Here is a 21,921-nt window from a genome sequence, read left to right as displayed (position 1 = left end):
CCTATTGTACTTTATTGGTCAAAGATGATCAACATAATTATTGGCTCCTTATCCATCAAGAGTCGCATCTCAACTTGGTCTGAGATGGGTATGCTATTTATCATCATAAATTATATGTGAACTTCTATAATAAATAAATATTAGAATTAATCATTGACAAATTAAAATGAATTATGGCTGATCGAAAACTGAAGTAGAACACCTTATAAGAATCGATTCAAAGCACTCGGGACTATATTACAAATGTTAATTTATTAAAATGTTAGTTTTGTTAGTAAAGGATATCAAATTCGTGATCTTTCTTTTCTTTTATTCTTTCTTATCATTCAACACATTTTATATTCTCACATAATTATTTTTGCTTGTAAATAAGTAAAACAATGGTTTGCATTAAAATAATTCGTTTATCAAATGTTTGAGAATAATGTATGAAAATAATTCACAATTACATGGACACTTAATAAACATTTGATTAAATTGTTTATCCAAACTAGTCATAATTCTTTTTTAACATAGAACTTTCCAATAATAGTGACTAGGCATAAAATAAATAAGAAATAAGTAAAAAATGAGTGTAATAAAAAAATAATTATTAATATTTTTTATACTTAAAAATTGTATTGGATATGAATACAAATAAAAATGAAGTAATGTTTCGTGCTAGATCGGAAGGCGAAACTTATCACTCTAGTCTTCACGCCCCACCGCAGCAGCCATAAGGGGACTTCAATACTGTATACTTTAAGGGGTGCAATCATGTTAGTTGGGAGTTGCTATCGTGCTCAGATTTCGCGCACAAGTGGCCAAGTAATTCTATCAAGTGCATTCAGCTTTCTCTTCCATTTATTCTATGCAAGTCATGCAATCTCGCATTCCAACTTCCATCAGATCATGATAGTGATACTTTGTGATTCTGAATAAGGCTGAGTAATTCAGATTTTGTGATCACCCTTGTCAGTTTTATACATTCGCATGGAACAAGACAGACATAATTATAAATATGCCCAAAGAGTACAACTAATCCTTAGGTTAATTTCCACCATATCTCTCCATTCTTACCAATAATCCCCACAGGAACAAATACCCTCACTGAAGTGGTGAAAGCGGTGAGAATCCCTTAAGATTATCAACCTTCCAACAATCTTGGATATGTGTTTGATGGCATTATGACAGTCTTGACAAACACGCAAGTTTTTCATGACGCGTATTGGTCTGCCAGCTGGTATAGTCAGAATTCCAAATGCTACAGCTAATTTCTCACTGTGATACTTGAGCATATGCTCCTTTTCTTCCTCTTCCACATCATGCAAAACCAGTTTTGTTGAAGAAACATACCCCTCACGCCTCATTTTCAAATCTAGCTCTTCTAAGAAGGCATATATTCTATCCTTTTCTGGGTGGAAACAATCCCCAACCGAGAATGTATGAATCTTGTTTTGTACCTCAACCCAACTATATCCAGTTACTTTCTGCACACCAGCTTCCCTCATTTTTGATCTCATCTTGCCAACATCAACCCACCTGCCAGAAGCTGCATATAGATTTGAAAGAAGGACATACATCCCTGAGTTCTGAGGTTCCATCTTAAAAACCATCTCAGCAGCCTTCTCACCCAGTTCAGTATTGCCGTGAATCCGGCTTGCACCTAGTAGAGCTCCCCATGATGCAGCACCTGGGTCAAAAGGCATGTTTCTCATTAAATTCTCTGCTTCTTCCAGGCGGCCAGCTCTTCCAAGAAGATCAATCATGCAAGTATAATGTTTTGAAGTTGGTTTTACATTGTAATCCCTATCCATTGAATAAAAGTATTCAGTTCCCCTGTCTATCAAGCCAGAGTGACTACAAGCAGACAGAACACCAACCTGAAACAATTCAATCAGAAGATTAAGTTGGAATGTACTAATTGTGTAAAATAGGAAGTACTGATGGTACTGGTTCAAATTTCCACACAACTGGATAAATTAGTAGAAATCCATGCAAACGATAAGCTCTAAATAAAAAATCTGAAAGCATAGAATGTATACCATTGTAATCTCATCAGGTTTAACACCTGCTTTCTTCATTGACTCAAATAAAACTAAAGCCTGTCTGCCAAATCCATGCCTAGCATAACCAGCAATCATTGTGTTCCAAGAGACGACATCTTTCTCCTCTATTCCTTCAAACACATCATTAGCCTCATCTGTGCTGCCACATTTAAAATACATCCCAAGAAGTGCATTTCCCACAAAACACCCAGTCTCAAATCCTGCCTTCACCACCTGCCCATGAACTTGCTTCCCTAACTCCAAGGCAGCAATATCGGCACATGTGCTCAAAGCACAACTAAAAGTAGACCTATTTGAACTTTCCCCATCTCGTTTCATCTCAACAAACATGTTTAGAGCCTCTTCATAGTGACCATTCTGAGCATAACCAGAAATAATAGCCGCCCAAGATACACAATCGCGCTGAGGCATCATATCAAACAATTTCCTAGCTTGAGCTATACCACCATTCTGACCATAGCCGGTAATCATGGTATTCCATGAACTTATATTCCGACAAGGCATTGCCTCAAACAACTCCCCTGCAATGACCATTTTTTTGTATTGCACATAGCCCGCAAGCATTGCATTGTAAGAAATTTCATTTTTAACAGGCATTTCATCAAAATATTTTCTTGCTTCATCCACCATTCCATTCTGCACATATCCAGACACCATCGCTGTCCATGTGAACACATCCCGAATTGGAGATTCATTGAACAACCTCTTAGCTTGAGACAAATCTCCAACCTGGGCATAACCGGAAATCATAGTGTTCCAGGAGATGACATCCCTAACAGGCATTCGGTCAAAAAGCTGCCTAGCATCACCCAACATGTTTCTCTTCACATACCCGCCCATCAAACAATTCCAAGAAATCAATTCCCAGTTTGATTGGGACTCAAACAAGCGACGTGCCTCCTTGAGTCTCCCATTATGAACATAAGCTGCAAGCAGCCCATTCCAGGAGATGGAATTCCTATGAGGCATCTTATTGAAAACCTCCCTTGCCTCATCAACAAACCCATTCTGGGCATACCCAGACAACATGGCATTCCAGGAAACAACATCCTTTTTGGGCATTAGATCAAACAACTTGTGGGCCTCGCCGAGCCTGCGGTTCCTGACATATCCAGTGAGCATAACATTCCAGGAAAACAAGTCCCTCTCAGGCATTTTATCAAACAGGTCCCTTGCGAGGGAGAACTTGGCGTTCCTCAAGTACCCAGATATCATGGCGTTGTAGGAGACAGAGCTCCGGCGAGGCATGGAGTTGAAGACACGGAGAGCGGAGTCGCAGTGGCCGTTGCGCATGTGGGAAGAAATGGCTTTGTTCCATGTAACAATGTCAGGGTCTTTGAATTTGACAGAGGATGGAGAGTAGCTGTTCGTGCTTCGTCTCTTACTCCTATAATAATTATTCGTACACAGACAACGTGAGTTGCGCATACGCAAGTGTCTCACAACATACTTGAATTGCATTATATTGAAGCTGTTCATCAATTACCATACTAACGCGTGCGAATTATGGAACACTAGTAGCACCAAGGTAACAAGGTCAAGTATAGTAATGTATACAGCTTCTTTTTGTTTAATTAAAATTTTGGCGCTCGTACCCAATACATGATACCAAACATGTTTTTTCACCATGGTTCAAACTTCAAACCAAGGATGTTTTTTTAATACTCATTTTACCAAAAAAAAATTAACACTAATTTATAATTGAAAAATGTTAAATACTGATATGGGAGTGCTAATAACATATTCTTTTTAGCATAGATTCCACTATTGATTATTGAAATTTATTGAAAACTACAAAAGTAAAAGAGATGGTCATTAAATGAATTATGGGACCCATAAAATTTTGTAATTTTGATAAATTCAGCTAATAATAGAAAACATGTTTAAAATAGTGTATTGGAAAATGTGTTGCTAATATTTTTATAATGAAATATAATCTCCAACACAATTTTCTTTTTAAACTCATTTTACCACAAATGTAACTGCTCTTAGCCCTTCTTTAGTACTAATTTATATTGAATGAAATTCCTAATATTATTTTTTTGGTAAATGATCACTTTTGTCTTTAAAAGTGTAAAATAATGTCAATTTAATTCTTGAAAAATTATAATTTAATCCCTAAATATGTAAAAAAAAAAAAAACAATCATATCGTGTTGAATAAATTAACGAAAGTTACTATTAATCCCTATTTTTCTCTCCATTGCTACTGTTAACTTTAATAGCAACTTGGTATCCCAAAATATAAAATAAAGACTTCAATTGAAGTCTCAAAGTTGATATTTTCAAAACTTCACTTTATCTTTCAGTTCAAAATTGATAATTAAAATTCAAAATTTGAAGAGAGAATTTATATATTAAGTTCTTGAATCAAACAATGAATGGATATTCATTAAAAAAATGAATGGATAATTTTTCCATTAAGGAATTGCTGTGACTAATATTAATTGTAGCAAAAAGAGGAAAAGTACTCCTAGAAGTGCCCTTTATATGAAAGTGTAACACATTTTCCTTTTCTCAAAGAGAAAGGTTCAACTTTAAAATATGATCTTATTAAAACACTTGTTAAAAAATTAAAAGATTTTTTTTATGTGAAAATTACACGAGAGCACAAAAAAGATCATAACAGGAAATTTTTTGTCTCCCAATAAAAATATTTATATTTACTCAGCTCAAGGGAGGGTACAATTTAAACTTATAATTAGGTTAACTTTTGTCATATTTATCCACTGTTACCAGTAATCCCGACAAGAACAAATACCCTCACTGAAGTGGTGATAGCGATGAGAATCCCTTACGATTATCAACCTTCCAACAATCTTGGATATGTGTTTGATGGCATTATGACAGTCCTCACAAACTCGCAAGTTTTTCATGACACGTATTGGTTTACCAGAGGGCATAGTCAGAATTCCAAATGCTACAGCTAATTTCTCACTGTGATACTTGAGCATATGCTTCTTCTCCTCCTCTTCCACATCATGCAAAACCAATTTTGTTGAAGAAACATACCCCTCATGTTTCATTTTTAGATCTAACTCTTCTAAGAAGGCATATATTCTACCTTTTTCTGGGTGAAAACAATCCCCAACTGTGAATGTATGAATCTTGTTTTGTACCTCAACCCAACTATACCCTGGTGTTTTCTGAACACCAATCTGCCTCATTTTTAATCTCATCTTACTAACATCGACCCATCTGCCTGAAGCTGCATATAAATTTGAAAGAAGAACATACATTCCTGAGTTATGAGGTTCCATCTTGAAAACCATCTCAGCTGCCTGCTCACCCAGTTCCATATTGCCATGAATCCGACTCGCACCTAATAGAGCTCCCCATGTTGCAGCATCTGGCTCAAAAGGCATGTTTCTGATTAAGTTTTGTGCTTCTTCCAGACAACCAGCTCTACCGAGAAGATCAATCATGCAAGCATAGTGTTTTGAATTTGGTGTTATACCATAATCCTTATTCATTGAGTGAAAATATTCAGTACCCCTGTCTGTTAAGCCAGTATGACTGCAAGCCGACAGAACACCAACCTGAAACATGATTAGAAGAAGAATAAGCAGAATGCTTTTACTGATAGAGAGTAAAAAAACAAGCTACTTAATTCTAGATAAAAAAAATAATATTATTAATGTCCCATTTCTTATTAGTTTGCCAATGCTTTATGATTATGATCATATTTGTATACAAGACAAGTAGGAAACCACATAAGCAACTATTAATTACCTCACTTGCTCCTGCAGAAAGAAAACCTAGCTGAAAGATTGGGATAACTTTAGAAAAGAAAATAGCCAATATAGAAGGGAAACACTGTATGACTCTTATCAATGCAAGAACCACCTGTTTGACAACTTAAGAGATAACGGTACAGCACACATAAGATTATCCTTTGCAATTGAAGTTTTTGCCTGCATTTGGTGCATTCTAATTGAATTTTCCTATGCGTTCAAGGAAAAAGTTGTATGCGTGCAGTCTATTTATATAACAAAAGTGATTGAGGGTTGCCCATAAAAGTTGTGCTACTTCTCTTGCTCCATCAGCTTTTTGCCGTACTTTTTTTGTTTTGACAACAGCTTTTGCCGTACTTTAAATAAAGTATTTCGTCTCTAACAAATGTAAATGCATGCACTACAAGATATGATATATAATTCATAGCTAAATAAGGGAACTCAACTTTACCGACATAATACCAGACAAGTGGTGGAATGGGGCATCTTGATACTAAAACCAACAAATTTGAATTAAAAATGTATTTTTCATATACAGCTTGAATCTATTCCAGCAGTTATATGAAAATAAACAGATAAAAAGAAAACCATAAGCTTTGTTTCGTCCATGAAAAATGTATTCAGACTGGACTCAGAATCCATTGTAGCAGCCCAGGTATTTCCTTAGGAGAAGATTTAACCGTATTAATCAAGAAATTTTTTATCAGAAAATTGAGTTGTAAGTCAGCTATGTGTATAAGTTAAAATACAATGAAGTGAAATAGGAAGCAATGAATTGTTAGTTTTCGACACAATTAGATGAGGAGCAGTTATTCATGCATGAGAAATGCATAAAATATGTACCATGGTAATCTCATCCGGTTTAACACCTGCTGTGATCATCGACTCAAATACAGTTAAAGCCTGTCTTCCAAATCCATGCCTAGCATAGCCAGCTAACATTGTGTTCCAAGAGACGATATCTTTATGTTGTACTCCTTGAAACACATCATAAGCTTCATCTATGCAGCCACATTTACAATACATTCCAACAAGTGCATTCCCCACTAAACACCCTTTCTCATACCCTGTCCTCACCACCTGTCCATGAACTTGTTTACCTAACTCCAAAGCAGCTATATCAGCACATGCGCTCAAAGCACAACAAAAGGTAGATCTATTTAAACTTTCTCCATCTCGTTTCATCTCCACAAGCATATTCATAGCTTCTTCATAGAGACCATTCTGAGCATAACCTGCAATAATAGCTGCCCAAGATACAGAATCACGCTGAGGCATCATATCGAACAAGTTCCTAGCTTGCGCTAGATCTCCGTTCTGACAATAGCCGCTTATCATGATATTCCACGAACCTATATTCGGAAAAGGCATTTCCTCAAACAACTCCCTTCCCATGTCCATTCTCTTGTATTGTGCATAACCAGCAATCATGACATTGTACGACATCTCTCTTTTCTGTGGCATTTCATCAAAAACTCTCCTCGCTTCATCCAACATCCCATCCTGCACATATGCATACACCATCGCTGTCCACGTGAAAACATCCCTAACTGGAGACTCCTCAAACAACCTCCTAGCCTGTGACAAATCTCCATCCTGTGCATAACCTGAAATCATGGTATTCCAGGAGATTAAATCCCTAACAGGAATTTGGTCAAAAAGCTGCCTAGCATCACCTAACATGTTTCTCTTCACATACCCACCCATCAAACAATTACAAGAAATCAATTCCCAGTCTGATTTGGACTCAAACAAGCGACGAGCCTCCTCGAGTCTCCCACTCCGAACGTATGCTGCAAGCAACCCATTCCAGGAAATGGAATTCTTGTGAGGCATCCTATCAAAAACATCCCTTGCCTCATCAACGTGCCCACTCCGGACATAACCAGACAACATGGCATTCCAGGAAACAACATCTTTTTCGGGCATTGAATCAAACAACATGCGGGCATCACGGAGTCTGCGGTTCCTGGCATACCCAGTTAGCATTAGATTCCATGAAAACAAGTCTTTGTGGGGCATTTTGTCAAACAGGTCCCTTGCAAGGGAGAACTTTGCGTTCCTCAAGTATCCAGAAATCATGGCGTTGTAAGAGACAGAGTTTCGAAGCGGCATGGCGTCGAAGACACAGAGAGCCAAGTCGCAGTGGCCATTGCGCATGTGGGTAGAGATGGCTTTGGTGCATTTCACAGTGTGTGGGTCTTCGAAATGGGGTTTTGGATAATTGGTTGGTCGTTGAACATGAAAGATGCTGCTATGTAACTGTCTCAGGTTAAACTTCCCGCGCATCGTTTTTACACCTACTACCACTAGTAGCCACCTTCTTCCATGTCTAGCATTAGATTCGAGTTTGTAGGTAGCATGCTTAATAGTAGGATCATAACAGCTTATTCCACTAATAGATACCGTAACAGCTGATTTTTCTCCCCGCTAAAACGGGTTTGGGTTTAGTTTCCGTGATTAATTATTTACGGGAGAAGATGCAAATTTGATGTTTTCAATGGTATCCCTCACCACCATTCATGCTTTTGCATACTTCGTTGTTAAAAGTTACTACTATTATTTAAGCAGAATTCTATGAGAACTTATATTTTAGGATTGATCGATTTGGATTTGGATTAATGACTATTTTGTATTTTAAATGTCATGTTTTCAAAAAATTTATGATAGATTTTAGGATATAACATCATTCATGCTCGGTGAATGATTTAAAAATTTATGTGCACATAATATAATATTTTTGTTACTGAGTGAAAAAAAAAAACTTTTTAGTAAATAATTGAGTGAATAATTCTTTTTTATTTTCATCTCAAATCTTGGTGAAACTTTCAACATAAATGAACACCAAATTACATATGATTCCTTGTTTGGTACTAATTGATAGAGTAAACGGATCTTATATTACGACAAGTCTTTATAGTGGTCTTGATAAGTTAATTTACAAAACATATCCTTTATTATGGTTTGCAAGGTCTGTACATCGCATTTGTGTTATATTTGGATGGAATATAATGGCTTATCTATGACTATGAGTAACTATGTAACAAATTAGTGTTATGTACAACAAAATACATAAGTGTTATTCAATATCTGAATTCATTACCACCGATTGAGTAAAAACAATCTTGTTGTACCAATTGATTCACATGTTTGGTAGTCCTAATGTTATGTTGTATCACATTGCTATTATATTTTTCTTCATTACATATTGTTATATTTAGCACATATAATGGATACCAAATTCATAAAAAATTAATTTTACACTAAATTCATTGAGATACTTTTAGAAAAATACATGTATGACTATATTAAAATAAAAATAATTATTTTATTTACTGTTAATTTAAAAGAGTTTTAAACTATTAATTACAAACAAGTATATATGAAATTTATTTACTTTTATAATAAATAAGTTAAAAGTTATACCAATACAATTTTTGGATGGATTGTACGTGTAAAATTATTTATATTGACAGTTTATAACATTAAATTCTTTATACAATTTATTTTTATCAAGTTTTACTCCATAAAGTTTCACAGATACATAACAAGGGTAGAGAAGGGACTAATTGACCAAACTGAGACACTTTTATAATCTATTTACTAGAATAGAACATTTTTAAAATTGTTTGAATGGTATTTTTGTTTTTTAAAAATTAATTGAAAACACACATTTGTAGGTCTTTAGAGTCCACATGATGCGCACACAGGATTTGCTGGTATATAATAGGTATCTTCTGAATATACTGATCATTGGCGAGTTCAATATAGACAACATGTGAACTTTTAGTTCAATATTTATTAAAAATGAAATATTTGACATGTCATAGAAAACAACCTCACCCACTTTAATAATATGTTTCAAAACAACTCCATTTTAAATAGTTTCTAAAAATACGCCAAGATGCTAAATTAGTTGTAGAGAAGGAATTCAGCCGTTACTTAGTAAGTGACAATTTTATATTGGACAATGAAAATACAACATTCAATTAAGCAATACAAATAACTATCTTTCAGTTAGCTACAAAATATGGACTATGCGTTAAAATAAAGGTTGGTTTAAAATAGAAATGTTTGGGCAATTTTGAGATTTGGTTCTGTACTCTGGTTATTACATGCTGCACTTTCAATTGTATTAAAAAAAAAAACCATTTTACATTTTAACATGAATTTTTGGAAATGCATTAGGTTCTTGCCTTGCTTTCACTGTAATGGCAGCTGTAAGACTGTTTTTAAGGAACAGGGGAGGACGCTTGTGGTTAAGTGTACGCATTGTAACGAAAATGGCGTAGTCTTGTGATTACTTTTTTACTCTCATCACTCTGTTCATATTAACTTGTAATCCTCCTCTCGTCTCTTTTTGGTCATGTATCTCCATTCACCATTTTGAAATCAACCTACAAACGGCTATTTCATATTTGTCCTCATTCATTTTAATATTTTGTTGAAAGCATAAAGGATGAGTGTGTTGATTGTGAAATGTGCCATTCATTTATGATAGAGGGTAAAAAGGAAACCGAAACTAGATATTTGTCAACATGTGTAGCCAATTATTCGTATCAACACACGTATAGAATTAACTTGTTATATTTAATATTTAAGGGTATGTTTGGTAGAGACACTTGAAAATGAATAAAAGTGTGAGAAATGAAAATGAATAAAAATAGATGAAAAAAAATTAAAAGTAAAATGATTTAATAAAAATGAAAGAGAAGATAAAAGAGATGAAAGATTTGAATTAAAATAATTTGATAGGATAAAAAAATTAAACACAAGATTATAGTGCAACAAAGACATCCGGAAGATTCCCTTAAAAATCAGTTTATAAGGGAATGGTCTATCCAGCTATATAAGCGTTTATCAAGTTTGTTAAACATCCGATGTGAGACTATCCTCAAGAGTGTACGGCCTTCTTCTCTATTTACTTTCATTTCCTTTCTTCTCACTTTGGGATGAAGGACTTGTATATTTTTGAAATATTTCACCTAGAATTAACTTTCACCAAACACACGGCATCTCCCTTTCATCTCAAATAACTTGCAGCTCACATTCACCCCTAAGCATGAATTCTATCACCAATTATTTTGTTAAATTAAATTCATGTTTTGCTAATTCAGTGTCACTAAAGCAAAATTTTCAATAAATAGAGAAAAAATAATCACATCTTTCGCCACATATCTTATTCCCATCCCAAGCTTCCATTGTGACAGGTTAAGGCAAGCAAAAGACTCACCAGAAAAGCCTTTCTATGATCTTCAACAGGTTCAATTCAAAAAGACATTGACAATTCTGGCATTTATAAGGAAAATTCAGAGCGAATTGACGAATTGAAATAGCTTCTTTTATTGTCTGTATTATATATTTCAAATGCTTTGAAGACCAAGCCAAAAATATAATATTCAGGAGAAAATCAAATTCCAATTTGGAAAATCACGTGCTTGCTTATGACAAATAGAAAATTAAAATAAACCTTATTTAAGCCAACCAACCATTAGCAATAACCAATAGAATCATTCACCCACAACATATCCAACTAAGCAGAAAGATGATTTAACAACAATTCATTTAAGCAATAGGTTAATTACTACACAGCAAAAACAAGCTTTGAACATAACTTACATAACTGTTTTTTTCTTCTGCATTATGCTTAAAGCTTTCTAAAATCTCAAGACCAAGCAGATAACTGAATATTCGGGAGAGGATCAATTTCCCCTTTGGAAAATCATGCCCTAGCTTAAAATTAACAAACATAAAATAACATCATTCAATGCAAAGATTTTGCTCCAACCATTATGGTTGGGGTGGGCATGGTTTAGATTTTTTAAAAATTAAACTACATTCAAATCAAACTATATTTTTCTACAATTGTAGTTTGGATTTTATGTAAACCGTTTGAAACCAGTTTTAAAAGTAGTTCGATTTCAAAACTGGTTAGAACCATTTCTGAATCATATACCAGTTTCAAAACTTGTTTTGAATCCAAAGGCTGATTTAGAAATAGATTTCATTAAAGGCAGTTCAATGTTCAAAATTTATTTTTTAAAAAAGAAACTAGCTTTAAAATTGGAAATTTTTCATAAAGCAGCATTTAGCAATCATAATTGTTTGATATATTGAGATTCCCAACATAGTTGATCTTTTAAATAATAACTATCATTGCCACTAACATATAGAAAGACAAAATAAATGAATTAATAATAATAAAGGTTCCACCAAAATATTGGTCATGATATATAATGTCTTGAAAATTTTCTGGCTGATTGAGCCTTAAATCTATTTTCCATATCATTATAATATTTCCACAGAACCCGAGTGCATATAGACTTCTGTAGAATTTCCCTTGACATTCTTTGAAGTTTCAACATCACTACAATGTTTTGCAAATCCTTACAGGTGTACCTTTGGAGGGTATCTGTACCTTGATTGCCAACTACAAAAAGAACAACTAATCAGACAGGTACAATCCCCTTACACAAGATTCTACAACAAGAGAAAGTGAAGGAGTTAAAGGAATGAGAATAAGGTTTCAACCAAGAACAGAAAATGCAGTAAAAGTTAAAACAGAAACACAAAAAGAATAAATGCATGCATTGCTATTGCTAACCGTATAGCCAAATCCCTCGGTAAACAAAGAAATAAATTACCTTCGGTGCTAATTCAAAGTATACAAGCATGTCAGCTGTAGAAAAGAAAAGGCTTTCAACTGAGAAAGCGAGCAAAAACAGTCATTTATAAAAAAAACAGAAAAATTTTAAAAAATAAACTTCATCCAATCCATAGATTTTGATACAACCATGATAACAACAGCTAAAAGAACTAACCAACAAATTAGTCAGTTACGGAACCACAAAAAATATTCACATCACTATGTATGAAATGACAAGGTTCTAAAACTACTTACTTGACAATCACATGAACTCAGATAAGCCAACCATTGTGGAGGACCTCAGTTACAATAAGGCAAAACCAAGCTTTCAACATAATCACTGGAGTGCAACCAAACTTTGTTGGAGCTAATGTCAGTATACTCTAGTCTGTTATCTCTCCGGTTATACGTAATAACTTCAAAAACTTCATTGCTTGACAGCAACAGAATATCACGGTCTTCAGATATGCACAACGGGAACCGATATTTACAATATGAATTGAAGATTTGGAAATGCTCACAATTAACATTCAGCAATGTAGTCCAAGACTCCTTCATTTGCCAAACAGAGAAATAATGATTTCCGTGGTGACACAGAGGCATAAACAGCCCCTCAAAACCCCTAGATCGGCCAAGAAGATTATATTAAGACCATCATCAGGCAGTGACAAATATGTGTGTCTCATTCCTTAAATCAAATGAATATTTAAATTACGTATTGACCATGAACATTCCTTAATTTAGGAAAACCACTCCATCTTACAACGATCCTCCAACAATTGTGACCCAGACGGTGAATTCTCACTTCCGTTTCCAGTGAGTTGCAATCCTCAACCACTTTGTAGGTGTCTCCTGAATCGTCATAGCCAAAGCCCATCATTTGAAAAATATGTTAATTACTAGGTATGCATGGCGAGTGTCGGGACATTATTAACCTAGTAGCGGGGTTCCAAAATAGGACACAGTCTCTCTGTTGATGAGATATAGGTCTCCATTGCAGACTTCAATGACCTCATAATTGTGATTGGTTGGGGAGCCACCACCATAATCAACTATGGATGATGGGTCGTTCAGTAAACGTTCTGCGGAGCAGCAGTGTCGAGCCCAATCTTAGTCTGGTCGAATAACGTGTAGAGGACGGAGGTGTTTCTGGAAGATCTTCCAAGGTGCACTTTCACAAAAGAAATTTCAAGACTTGCAAACACACCCGAGTCGCATCAGAAGCCATGACAGGATTTCCAAGACCAGTTCCTGAGGGAGAACTGGACAATAACGTAAAGGAATCTTCAAGAATGAAGCAAAGGGAGAAGTTGCTAAATATTTCAGAGTGGGATTTTTAAGATGATTCTTTTTTTTTTTCGTTGAGTGGGATTTTTAAGATGATAATAACAGTTTTTAACTCATCTTTTAATGATAAAAATGTTAAGATTTTAGTTTTGGAAAGAATAAAAATATTAACATTTTAGTTTTTTTTAACCACCTAATTAAAATATTTGGTTTCTGGGTGAAATTCCTATCAATATTTTATGCTTTTGACTAATTATGAGACTACTGGTGGGCTTAGTTACACCTATAGGGAACAACTATTCCTATTATTACACTTGCTAATTAAACTACTATCTTTAATTGTGTTTTTAAATATTATTTTTTTCTTTCTTTCTTTTTAAGGAAATATAATTTAATTGATAAAATAGACAATGAAATTATGTTTTTGTTGAGTAAAAGAATGTAAAAAATTTATTCATATAATTTTGATGAACTATTGTAACAGCCGTAACTTTAATAAGTAAATAAGAAAATAATAAATTAATACATAAATAAATAAGAAAAAATAAAAAAAAATTATTAGGTCATAAATTCTCACTATATAAGCCAAATGTTAACTTACAGCTTTTTGGAAAACACATTCTTTTCTGACGCACAAGAACCCTAACAGAGCAATCAGAGGAGGAGCTCTAGAGAGCACCAGAGACGCCACCATTGCTAACAGAGAACATTTAAGCGACTACCTCGAGGTAAGGGATGAGTTACTCACGCTTGGGGATTAGAATGAACATGTGTAGGGATCCCTAGAGGATCAATTTTTGGGTTATTTTGGGGTGTTTATGAATTTAATTATGTTTTCATGTTTAATCGCGGATTGAGTGTGTTTGATGAACCAATTGGTGTTCTGTTGCGAGTTTGTTGTAGGATTGATGTGTTTCTCTGTTAGGTGTGTACCTTAGGAATTAGAATTCTTTATAATTAACATAAAAATTGTGTGGTGGTGATTTTGTTTATACCAAATATGTTGGCCTTTCAATCTTTTTCCTGTGCTAATGTATATTGTGTCCAGATAATTATTTTTACACCGCAGTGTATACGTGTACATATATATTGATACTGTTTTTTTTTACAAACTGTATATTTTATTTCACGTGGGTAATTTCTTGTCATGAAATTCATAGGTGTAGGGATTGTTGGATAATTGAATTGGCTAAAATCATTTAAAGAAATTAACTAAAATTGTATTCACATTGTAATTAGGCATTTTCTTGATGTTGGCAACTTAGTTGAAATATATTTAAAATATAGGTATACATGTTGTTCATAGAAATCAATATGAGTATATATTTTATTGTTATATATAATTTGTATTTACTTAATAATATATTTGATATTATTGTGATTACTTTATATTAATATATATTTAATACTTTTTATATGTTATATGTGATATGTACGTTTACGTTTACGTTAATATATATATTTTGTTATATATTTTGAATATAATATACTTATATATATATTTTACGTGTATTTTATAGTTACTTGTTTATAAGCCTTGAAGTTAAATATTGTATATTATTATTATTATGATAAATTGTTATCTAATTGTTGAGTATATTTTGTAATTAGTTAGAGTGTGAAATGTTAGACTGTAGACATGAAACATGGTTGTGAATGAGTGTGTGATTGATATTTGTAGAGATATTACTTGTCATGTGAGTTATGAGTTATACAGTAACCCGACCAGTGTGTACCTTGAGAGAACTTTTATGCGCAGTGTTAAAGAAAATTGTAGGATTCCTAGTTAGGATCCTGAAGGGTTAAACTGTAGCGCATTTTGTTAAATATGTTGAAATATAAGAGTGAGGTCGTGGGTATTATATAACTCATAAACAGTGTCTGCGTGCAAATAAAAAAAAATATATTTTAGGGGTTGGACCTGAATCAGGAAGGTGAGGCCCAAACGGATTCTTCGGAGTCTAGGCCTTGGGGGTAAAGATACTCGGTTTGAGTGCTCCTTTAAGCCCATGTTGATCCCATGTGGTTGGGGCATTCTCGCAAAACAGAGTAACCCTGACTGGTCACCTTATGATGTTACTTAGTGAGAGTGACCGAGTATACCCATTGTGTGGTGTGCTTTGTCATGTACTCCTAAGCGCCCCAGTGTTGTTTTTCACTGACATGGTACCACATTGCATATAGGCTTGAGTCTTAGTGTAATTGTTGCATAACGCTTGTGTTTGAATTTCATTGAGTTAACAATTGTGGTTGATGTTATTTTATGGAGTGTGAAAACTTGAATGAGTGTGAATAATGTGTGCGATTTTGTGCAGTAATGCTATTTATATAAATTCAGCTTTAAGTATTATATGTTTCACATGCTCTAATGTTTTATTATATACGAATGTGATAACTCACTCCCGGTGTGTGTTTGTGTTTGGGCTGATTGCCACTTTGTTTCAGGTGAGCCTTCATATGATGAGTCACATGCTAGAGATTGAGAGACTTAGTCTGTGATAGGGATTATGATTTAGTGAATGATATAATTAAGTTATACTTTTCTTCTTTAGTTTCTTTTTATTATTTATTTAGAGTGAACGGCCTTGTTTTGAGCCGGGATAATCTTATCTCTTATTAAAAAAAATATATTCTATTATGTTTTCACTAAGTGGATGTGAACCTTTACCCTTTTGAATTGATTTAAATTAAATGTGTTTAAAAAGAAAAATTATTAATTAATTTTGCATTTTTTTCTTCTTTTATTATTATGTGTTTATAATCTTTTAAATAAATTTTGTATGATTTATTTAATTAGTTAGTTATAATTGTAAGGGTGGAGGGTGTCACAACTATTATATCATTCAATAATTTTTAAATTTTTTTAGATTTATGAACTGAAGGTTTCTTTTAGATCATATATATAAAATTTCATATTAATCTAAAATAATTTATTATCTTATTCATACTAGTTAAAATTTATAATAATATAAACTTTTCAAAATAAATTAAAATATAAATTATTTAATTATTTTTTATTATTATTTAATTTTAATAAATTTTGACACAGATAATCTTAATAATATATAAATATTATTCAATAAAAATTATATTTTATATGAAATTATTAAATGGGATAATAATTACTTAAGTTATACAATACAATTTGATCATTTCTCTCTCTCTCATATATATATATATATATATATATATATATATATATTTGTGATGTATGTGCATGCATGCTTAGTATTCCTTCTCTTTCGGAGCATGAACTTTTAGAGTTTTATATAGGATTCCACATGTTCAAATTCACTGCTTGCTGAATCAACTGAAAAAAGATTTAGTTTTTTTTTTAACTTGTTACAATTTCTTATACAAATATTTTAAAATAAAAAATAAAGTAAAAGTAATATGATATTTTGTAAATAAAAATATTTTCTATAACATGTTTGAAAAAATTATGTATTATCTTTAAAATATGCTAAATCTCTATATTAATTAACCTTGATGAGATTCCCGTCCGTTTTCCATGTTGAACTCGTGATACATGGTTATCCTTGGTATAATTCAGACGACAAATTAAGCACATAGATATCGGGCATTGTGGTGGAGACGTAAACGCTCCCTAAATGCCCCGTGAAACTTACAACTGTCTAAAAATAATGCCACCACTACGACTGTATGTAATCCAATTTTGTCCCTCCGAAACGAAACACCGGTCGCTATTAGCACATGGCAATCCAGGACCACCAAAACAAAACCATTATGAATTTTCTTTCAAACAAATTAACACCCAAGAAAGAAAATAAAAATACACTCCTAAGCACCAAAGCACAGATTCAAATTTACAAATGCCATGTTGGGGAATGGGGATCAATCTCTTTGCACTCGTTTTCAGTTAGGTGCCATAATAGAGTGAAATAATGTAGAAATAGTAACAAAGAGAGGAAAATTGGTGCTTGTAGGTTGGTTGATGAAGATTCATCTGACATTTCAGAGGAATCAACGGCAAGAGGCATTCCATCACTGTTTAGAGTGCATGATTGTGGGTCAGAGCCTTCAGTGCTCAACATCAAAGCTCGAAGAACCCCAGAAACTGTGTGAATGTAAGCTGTTCTATTCTTAGCCAGAAGCCATGTCAGGCCCATTAGTTCACAATCTTTGTTATGGATCTTGGTGGTCCTATCTTCTGACTTGCTTGAATTTGAAGAATTCTTCCTAAGCTGCGTAGAAGCAATATTTTTTTCATTTAGAATTAAAAGCCACATCATGGGGCAAAAAGAGGTTTGTTAAATTACAGTCTTGAATCTTGATTGGTGTAACATTCACTCGTGGAAAAATGGTCAAATTAAGCTGCACATCAATGCCATCTCTTACCAAAATAAAAAATAGGAGAAATGTCAACCAACTAATTATTCGGCTTAGACAGGTCCCGGTTTAGTTTTGCTTTGAAAATAGATGGGGTTGTACAAATTATAATAGTGGGACACACTGTTATGATTAATTTATTTTTTGTGAAGCAACAACCCAGAATAAGAATAACATTTGGAACATCTTGAATGAAGTCCAACATTTTTTAAATAATAAATAAATTTAAGATTCTGAAACAATGCATGGATTTTTATACGTGGAAAAAAAATAGGCACAAGGGACAGCATTTTTTGCAGACTGCTAAATCAAATAAGAACCAGGAACGATAAATCCAAATATGGGCACAGATATTATACTAGCGTCTAATGCCAATAACTAAATAAGTTAAGCAGGAAATGTGTCAGGCAATATGTGAATACTTCAGAAGAATCAGAGGGACAATCAGATCTCTGTTTTACTGCTTCGCAGTCAATTTACTAGGTAGCAGCACGTGACAGGCAAAAATTAATGGATTCAAAGTACAACTATGTCTCTACAATTAAACCATCATTAATGGCCAGCCAGGCTAAGAACAAGAACACCATCTTGTAAGCTAGAGCGTTAAAATCGTTTGTAATGTTTAATGCATCTAAGAAATAATAAAACTCTTCTCGTAAACAATATCTGGTTTTTACATGACATAGTAACTTTTTTTACGCGATACAACCTAGATTATCAAAGGAGGGGCGGTAGGAGGAGGGCTACTGCTATCTGCTAATACAAATGGCTTAACACCAAGAAACCAAAAATTTCTATGTTGAAGACAATATAGGGACATTGCATGTGCTTAATCTATTATAGGCACACACGATTTGAAGACATTCGAATCATTCGACTGAAGTTCATTTCACTAATTTTCAAAATACCACTAATTATTCTGTTAACGTTCGTGAGCTACACAAATCCAAAAGGCGCGTAAAGGAGAGTGCCAACCAAAAAATCAACAGTAACTAAGCACTATCCTAAAGTAAAGGAAGGCAAAAAATAACTTTCCCAATCACCCAAGCATGAAGATTGAAGATTTAATCAAGATGAAGCCTCGCTCAGCTTGATCATATTCAAATGAACAAGATCTATATCCATCAAATCCCCCCCCCCCCCAAAAAAAAAAAAAAACAATGCTAAAGAGAAAAGAGCACCAAAAGAAACTATGAAAATGAAAACTTACCGAATAGAGACTATGCAAGCACTTGGAGCATCCTCCCAGGCCGGGAAACTTATTGACATTGGTGCTGCTACTGAAGCAATCCCTCTCCAATCTTTTCACACTTTGATTGACAACAAGAGTTCCACTTGGAGTAACTGAGAATGACTCAGGACAGGTCAAAGGGTGAAGCCTAATGCCACAGTAGCAATAGACCAGATCACAAGTCTCATTGGGCTGAAAAAGCTGGATTCCTCTAATTTTCAAGGCCTTCCCCAAGTCACTCACACATGTTTCTGAATCATCAGGCAACAAGGGCATGTCATAGGATGTGGTATGGCCCTTTGAGGCACGTTCATGTTGCATTCCACCACTAAGGGCAGTGGCTGAGTATGCAGAATAGAGCCACGCTGCCAGCACAGGACAGCATCTGCTACGGTGGAGGTCATCATCATCATCTGCAGCATGTTTGTTGGAGCCACATGCACTCTTTATGCCTTCGTAGTGCTCATCTGAGAGGCTGAGAGGGCACCCTGCAGCATCAGCTTGTTCTGGGAATGCAGGGATTGTTCCTGTTGAAGATGAGGGGTTTGGGATGATTGGCTGAACCGCATCAGCATCAGGGTCAGGGAGAGCCAGGTAGCAAGGTGGGAGGAGGAGAGTAGTGCAGAGGAGCAAAAGGGTATTCAAGAATGGTGATTTTGGAGGAGGCAGTAGTGTCAGTATCATAGTGAGTTTGACACACTTTAGTCTATAGTCTATGCCAAAGGGAAAGGGGAAATTAAGGTGGGTATGATGAATGCGGATGTGGTCTTGTTTCTCTTCTCTTCTGCCACCAAAAAGAAGAGAATATTGGGATAGTATGGGCGTGGTGGCCTCTGTTGGGTCAGAACTCACAAGCCAGGAAAGTGAAAGGGAAAGGGAAATAAAGGGTGGTGGGGTGGGGTTCAGCCAAGTTTGGAAGTATGCTAATGCTATCTCATTTAGATCCAAGAGCAACTTGTAGACTAACAAAACTTAATCCAAGGAACAAACTCGATATAAGGCCACGGGTGAATTCGATGATTTTTGCTGTTGACGTAAATTTTTTATTAATAAATAATCTATAAATGTTTATTGAACTTGATATCTATTCTAATCTCGTTTAAGTCTTGTAATTCAATTAATCTAAACTTTTCCAATAAAAAAAAGTAACTTGGTACGATAATTTTACCTCATTTACCTCTATAATGTTTCGTATTGGGATTAGCAAATAGCTTCATGATGAAATCATTCATGGGATAAATGAATTTGACTGAGATTGAAGGTGTAGGTCGGTGTGTTCCATCTTTTTAGAGTTTTCACTCTGGTAATTTTCTACTTTTTTGTCTGTTTCCGCATCTATCATTTTCGTTGGACGATATGCATGAAGGAGGTAATTCTGCGGGAGGAAAAGACTCAAATTTAACATGAGTAATTAAACTTAAACAGACTCTTTTTACTCGGTAGGGTAGTTTAGAATCTTCATATTTGTTGTTTTCCGGTAGGTATTTTACTATGATTATGCTAACAATGAAGGTAATACATGACATTGTGTCTGTAGGGAAGAGTGACACACAGAACTGCCCATGGTTTAATTATTTCCGCCAGCATTCTAAGACTCTAGTATTTCTTAATGTTTGTTTAAAGAAAGTCCCACACCTAATTATGGAGATGGATTATGTGCCATGACTGGTTGACTACCATCTACCCATTTAATTTCTTGTTAGTATGTTGGAGCTGGGGGCAAATTTTGGAATTTTATTGTGTCTGATAGTAGTGTTCTGTTCTCCAAGTCTTGACAACAATTTGTGTTTCCTTGTGAGTTGTGACAAATTATTGAAAGAGGAAAATTTAAACAATATACGGCAAAGTTAAATAATTTTCTTTTCGCTCTGGGATTAGATGATGACTGATGAACTAATGAAGTATTTGTTTGGAATTATTTCAAAAATAGAATCCTAAGGGATAAGTCTTACATTGTTTAGGATTAGAGCTCAGAAAACTATTTATATATTTACATTTGAGTTTAAATTTGTACAAGAGGCGGAGTTATATGTTCTTGAGATGAATTAATAATAGTCTAGCGGAGAACACAGATTCTTAAAGCATTTGAGTCGAATTAAATCACCATTAAACCCCTAAATATAATAAAACTTTATACTCAAAATTTGGACTCAAAAACAATTTCATCCTATTTAATTCACATCCTATAAAAATCTCATAGTCAACTTTATAGTACTAATTGTTAACTTGATCACCCACTTATTTTTAATGTGTTTTATGCAATGTCCCATAATCCGAATGAGAGGGATATAAAGTTTAACTTGACCAATGAGAAATTGAACAAAATATTATCATGCCAAGTATCATAGAGCATGAACAACCGAGAAATCGAGAATTCAGAAATGTTACATTTTATCTTTTCATTAAATGTTCATTAAACATAATTTGGTCGATCCCTCCACATATAGGCTTTTTCTCTGTTTTCCTCACCGATATGTCCTGGGACAAAATGGTGGCCATGGTAGCATATCACATTACATGGGCTCAATACGTATTTTATATTGCTAAGTTTTTTTTTTATCTGAATTGTGCTCCACTCTTGTCAATAAGACTAACAATATCTTTAAACAACAAAATAAAATAAAAA

The 21,921-nt window shown here is 34.1% G+C and overlaps 3 protein-coding genes across 4 annotated transcripts; all 3 read right to left on the bottom strand.

Annotated features, from left to right (window-relative positions):
• Nucleotides 1-578: 578 nt before the first annotated feature.
• LOC100804011 (pentatricopeptide repeat-containing protein At4g02750) lies at nucleotides 579-3,653 on the bottom strand. Its single transcript, XM_003524298.5, has 2 exons — nucleotides 2,025-3,653; nucleotides 579-1,862 (listed from the first exon to the last, which is right to left on the bottom strand). The coding sequence occupies exons 1-2, from the start codon at nucleotides 3,525-3,527 to the stop codon at nucleotides 1,056-1,058; spliced, it is 2,310 nt and encodes a 769-aa protein (XP_003524346.2). The 5' UTR covers nucleotides 3,528-3,653; the 3' UTR covers nucleotides 579-1,055.
• Nucleotides 3,654-4,680: 1,027 nt separating this feature from the next.
• Nucleotides 4,681-8,324, bottom strand: LOC100804535 (pentatricopeptide repeat-containing protein At4g02750). 2 transcript variants are annotated; one of them, XM_006580342.3, is made up of 3 exons: nucleotides 7,485-8,324; nucleotides 6,625-7,388; nucleotides 4,681-5,586 (listed from the first exon to the last, which is right to left on the bottom strand). In XM_006580342.3, the coding sequence occupies exons 1-3, from the start codon at nucleotides 8,068-8,070 to the stop codon at nucleotides 4,780-4,782; spliced, it is 2,157 nt and encodes a 718-aa protein (XP_006580405.1). In that variant the 5' UTR covers nucleotides 8,071-8,324; the 3' UTR covers nucleotides 4,681-4,779. The 2 variants fall into 2 exon arrangements, with proteins under 2 accessions (XP_006580405.1, XP_003524347.1); XM_003524299.4 differs by having other exon boundaries at nucleotides 6,625-8,324.
• Nucleotides 8,325-17,388: 9,064 nt separating this feature from the next.
• LOC100782282 (uncharacterized GPI-anchored protein At4g28100) lies at nucleotides 17,389-20,081 on the bottom strand. Its single transcript, NM_001317648.1, is given in 2 exon segments — nucleotides 17,389-17,919; nucleotides 19,275-20,081. Coding segments are annotated over 2 exon segments (1,083 nt in total). The 5' UTR covers nucleotides 19,980-20,081; the 3' UTR covers nucleotides 17,389-17,541.
• Between the last annotated feature and the right edge of the window lie 1,840 nt (nucleotides 20,082-21,921).

This window comes from Glycine max, chromosome 5 (assembly GCF_000004515.6).
Source record: "Glycine max cultivar Williams 82 chromosome 5, Glycine_max_v4.0, whole genome shotgun sequence".
Lineage (NCBI taxonomy): Eukaryota > Viridiplantae > Streptophyta > Magnoliopsida > Fabales > Fabaceae > Glycine > Glycine max.
Note: the sequence above shows the minus strand (reverse complement) of the source record. Positions and strands in the feature narration are given on the sequence as shown.

Bases quoted from the DNA above. Each gene is read 5' to 3' on its own strand.
- LOC100804011 (XM_003524298.5), bottom strand. From the start codon at position 3,527: ATGAACAGCTTCAATATAATGCAATTCAAGTATGTTGTGAGACACTTG. The intron at 1,863-2,024 runs GTATACATTCTA...GAATTGTTTCAG, and splicing joins AACCTGATGAGATTACAATG to GTTGGTGTTCTGTCTGCTTG.
- LOC100804535 (XM_003524299.4), bottom strand. From the start codon at position 8,070: ATGCGCGGGAAGTTTAACCTGAGACAGTTACATAGCAGCATCTTTCAT. The intron at 5,587-6,624 runs GTACATATTTTA...ATCATGTTTCAG, and splicing joins AACCGGATGAGATTACCATG to GTTGGTGTTCTGTCGGCTTG.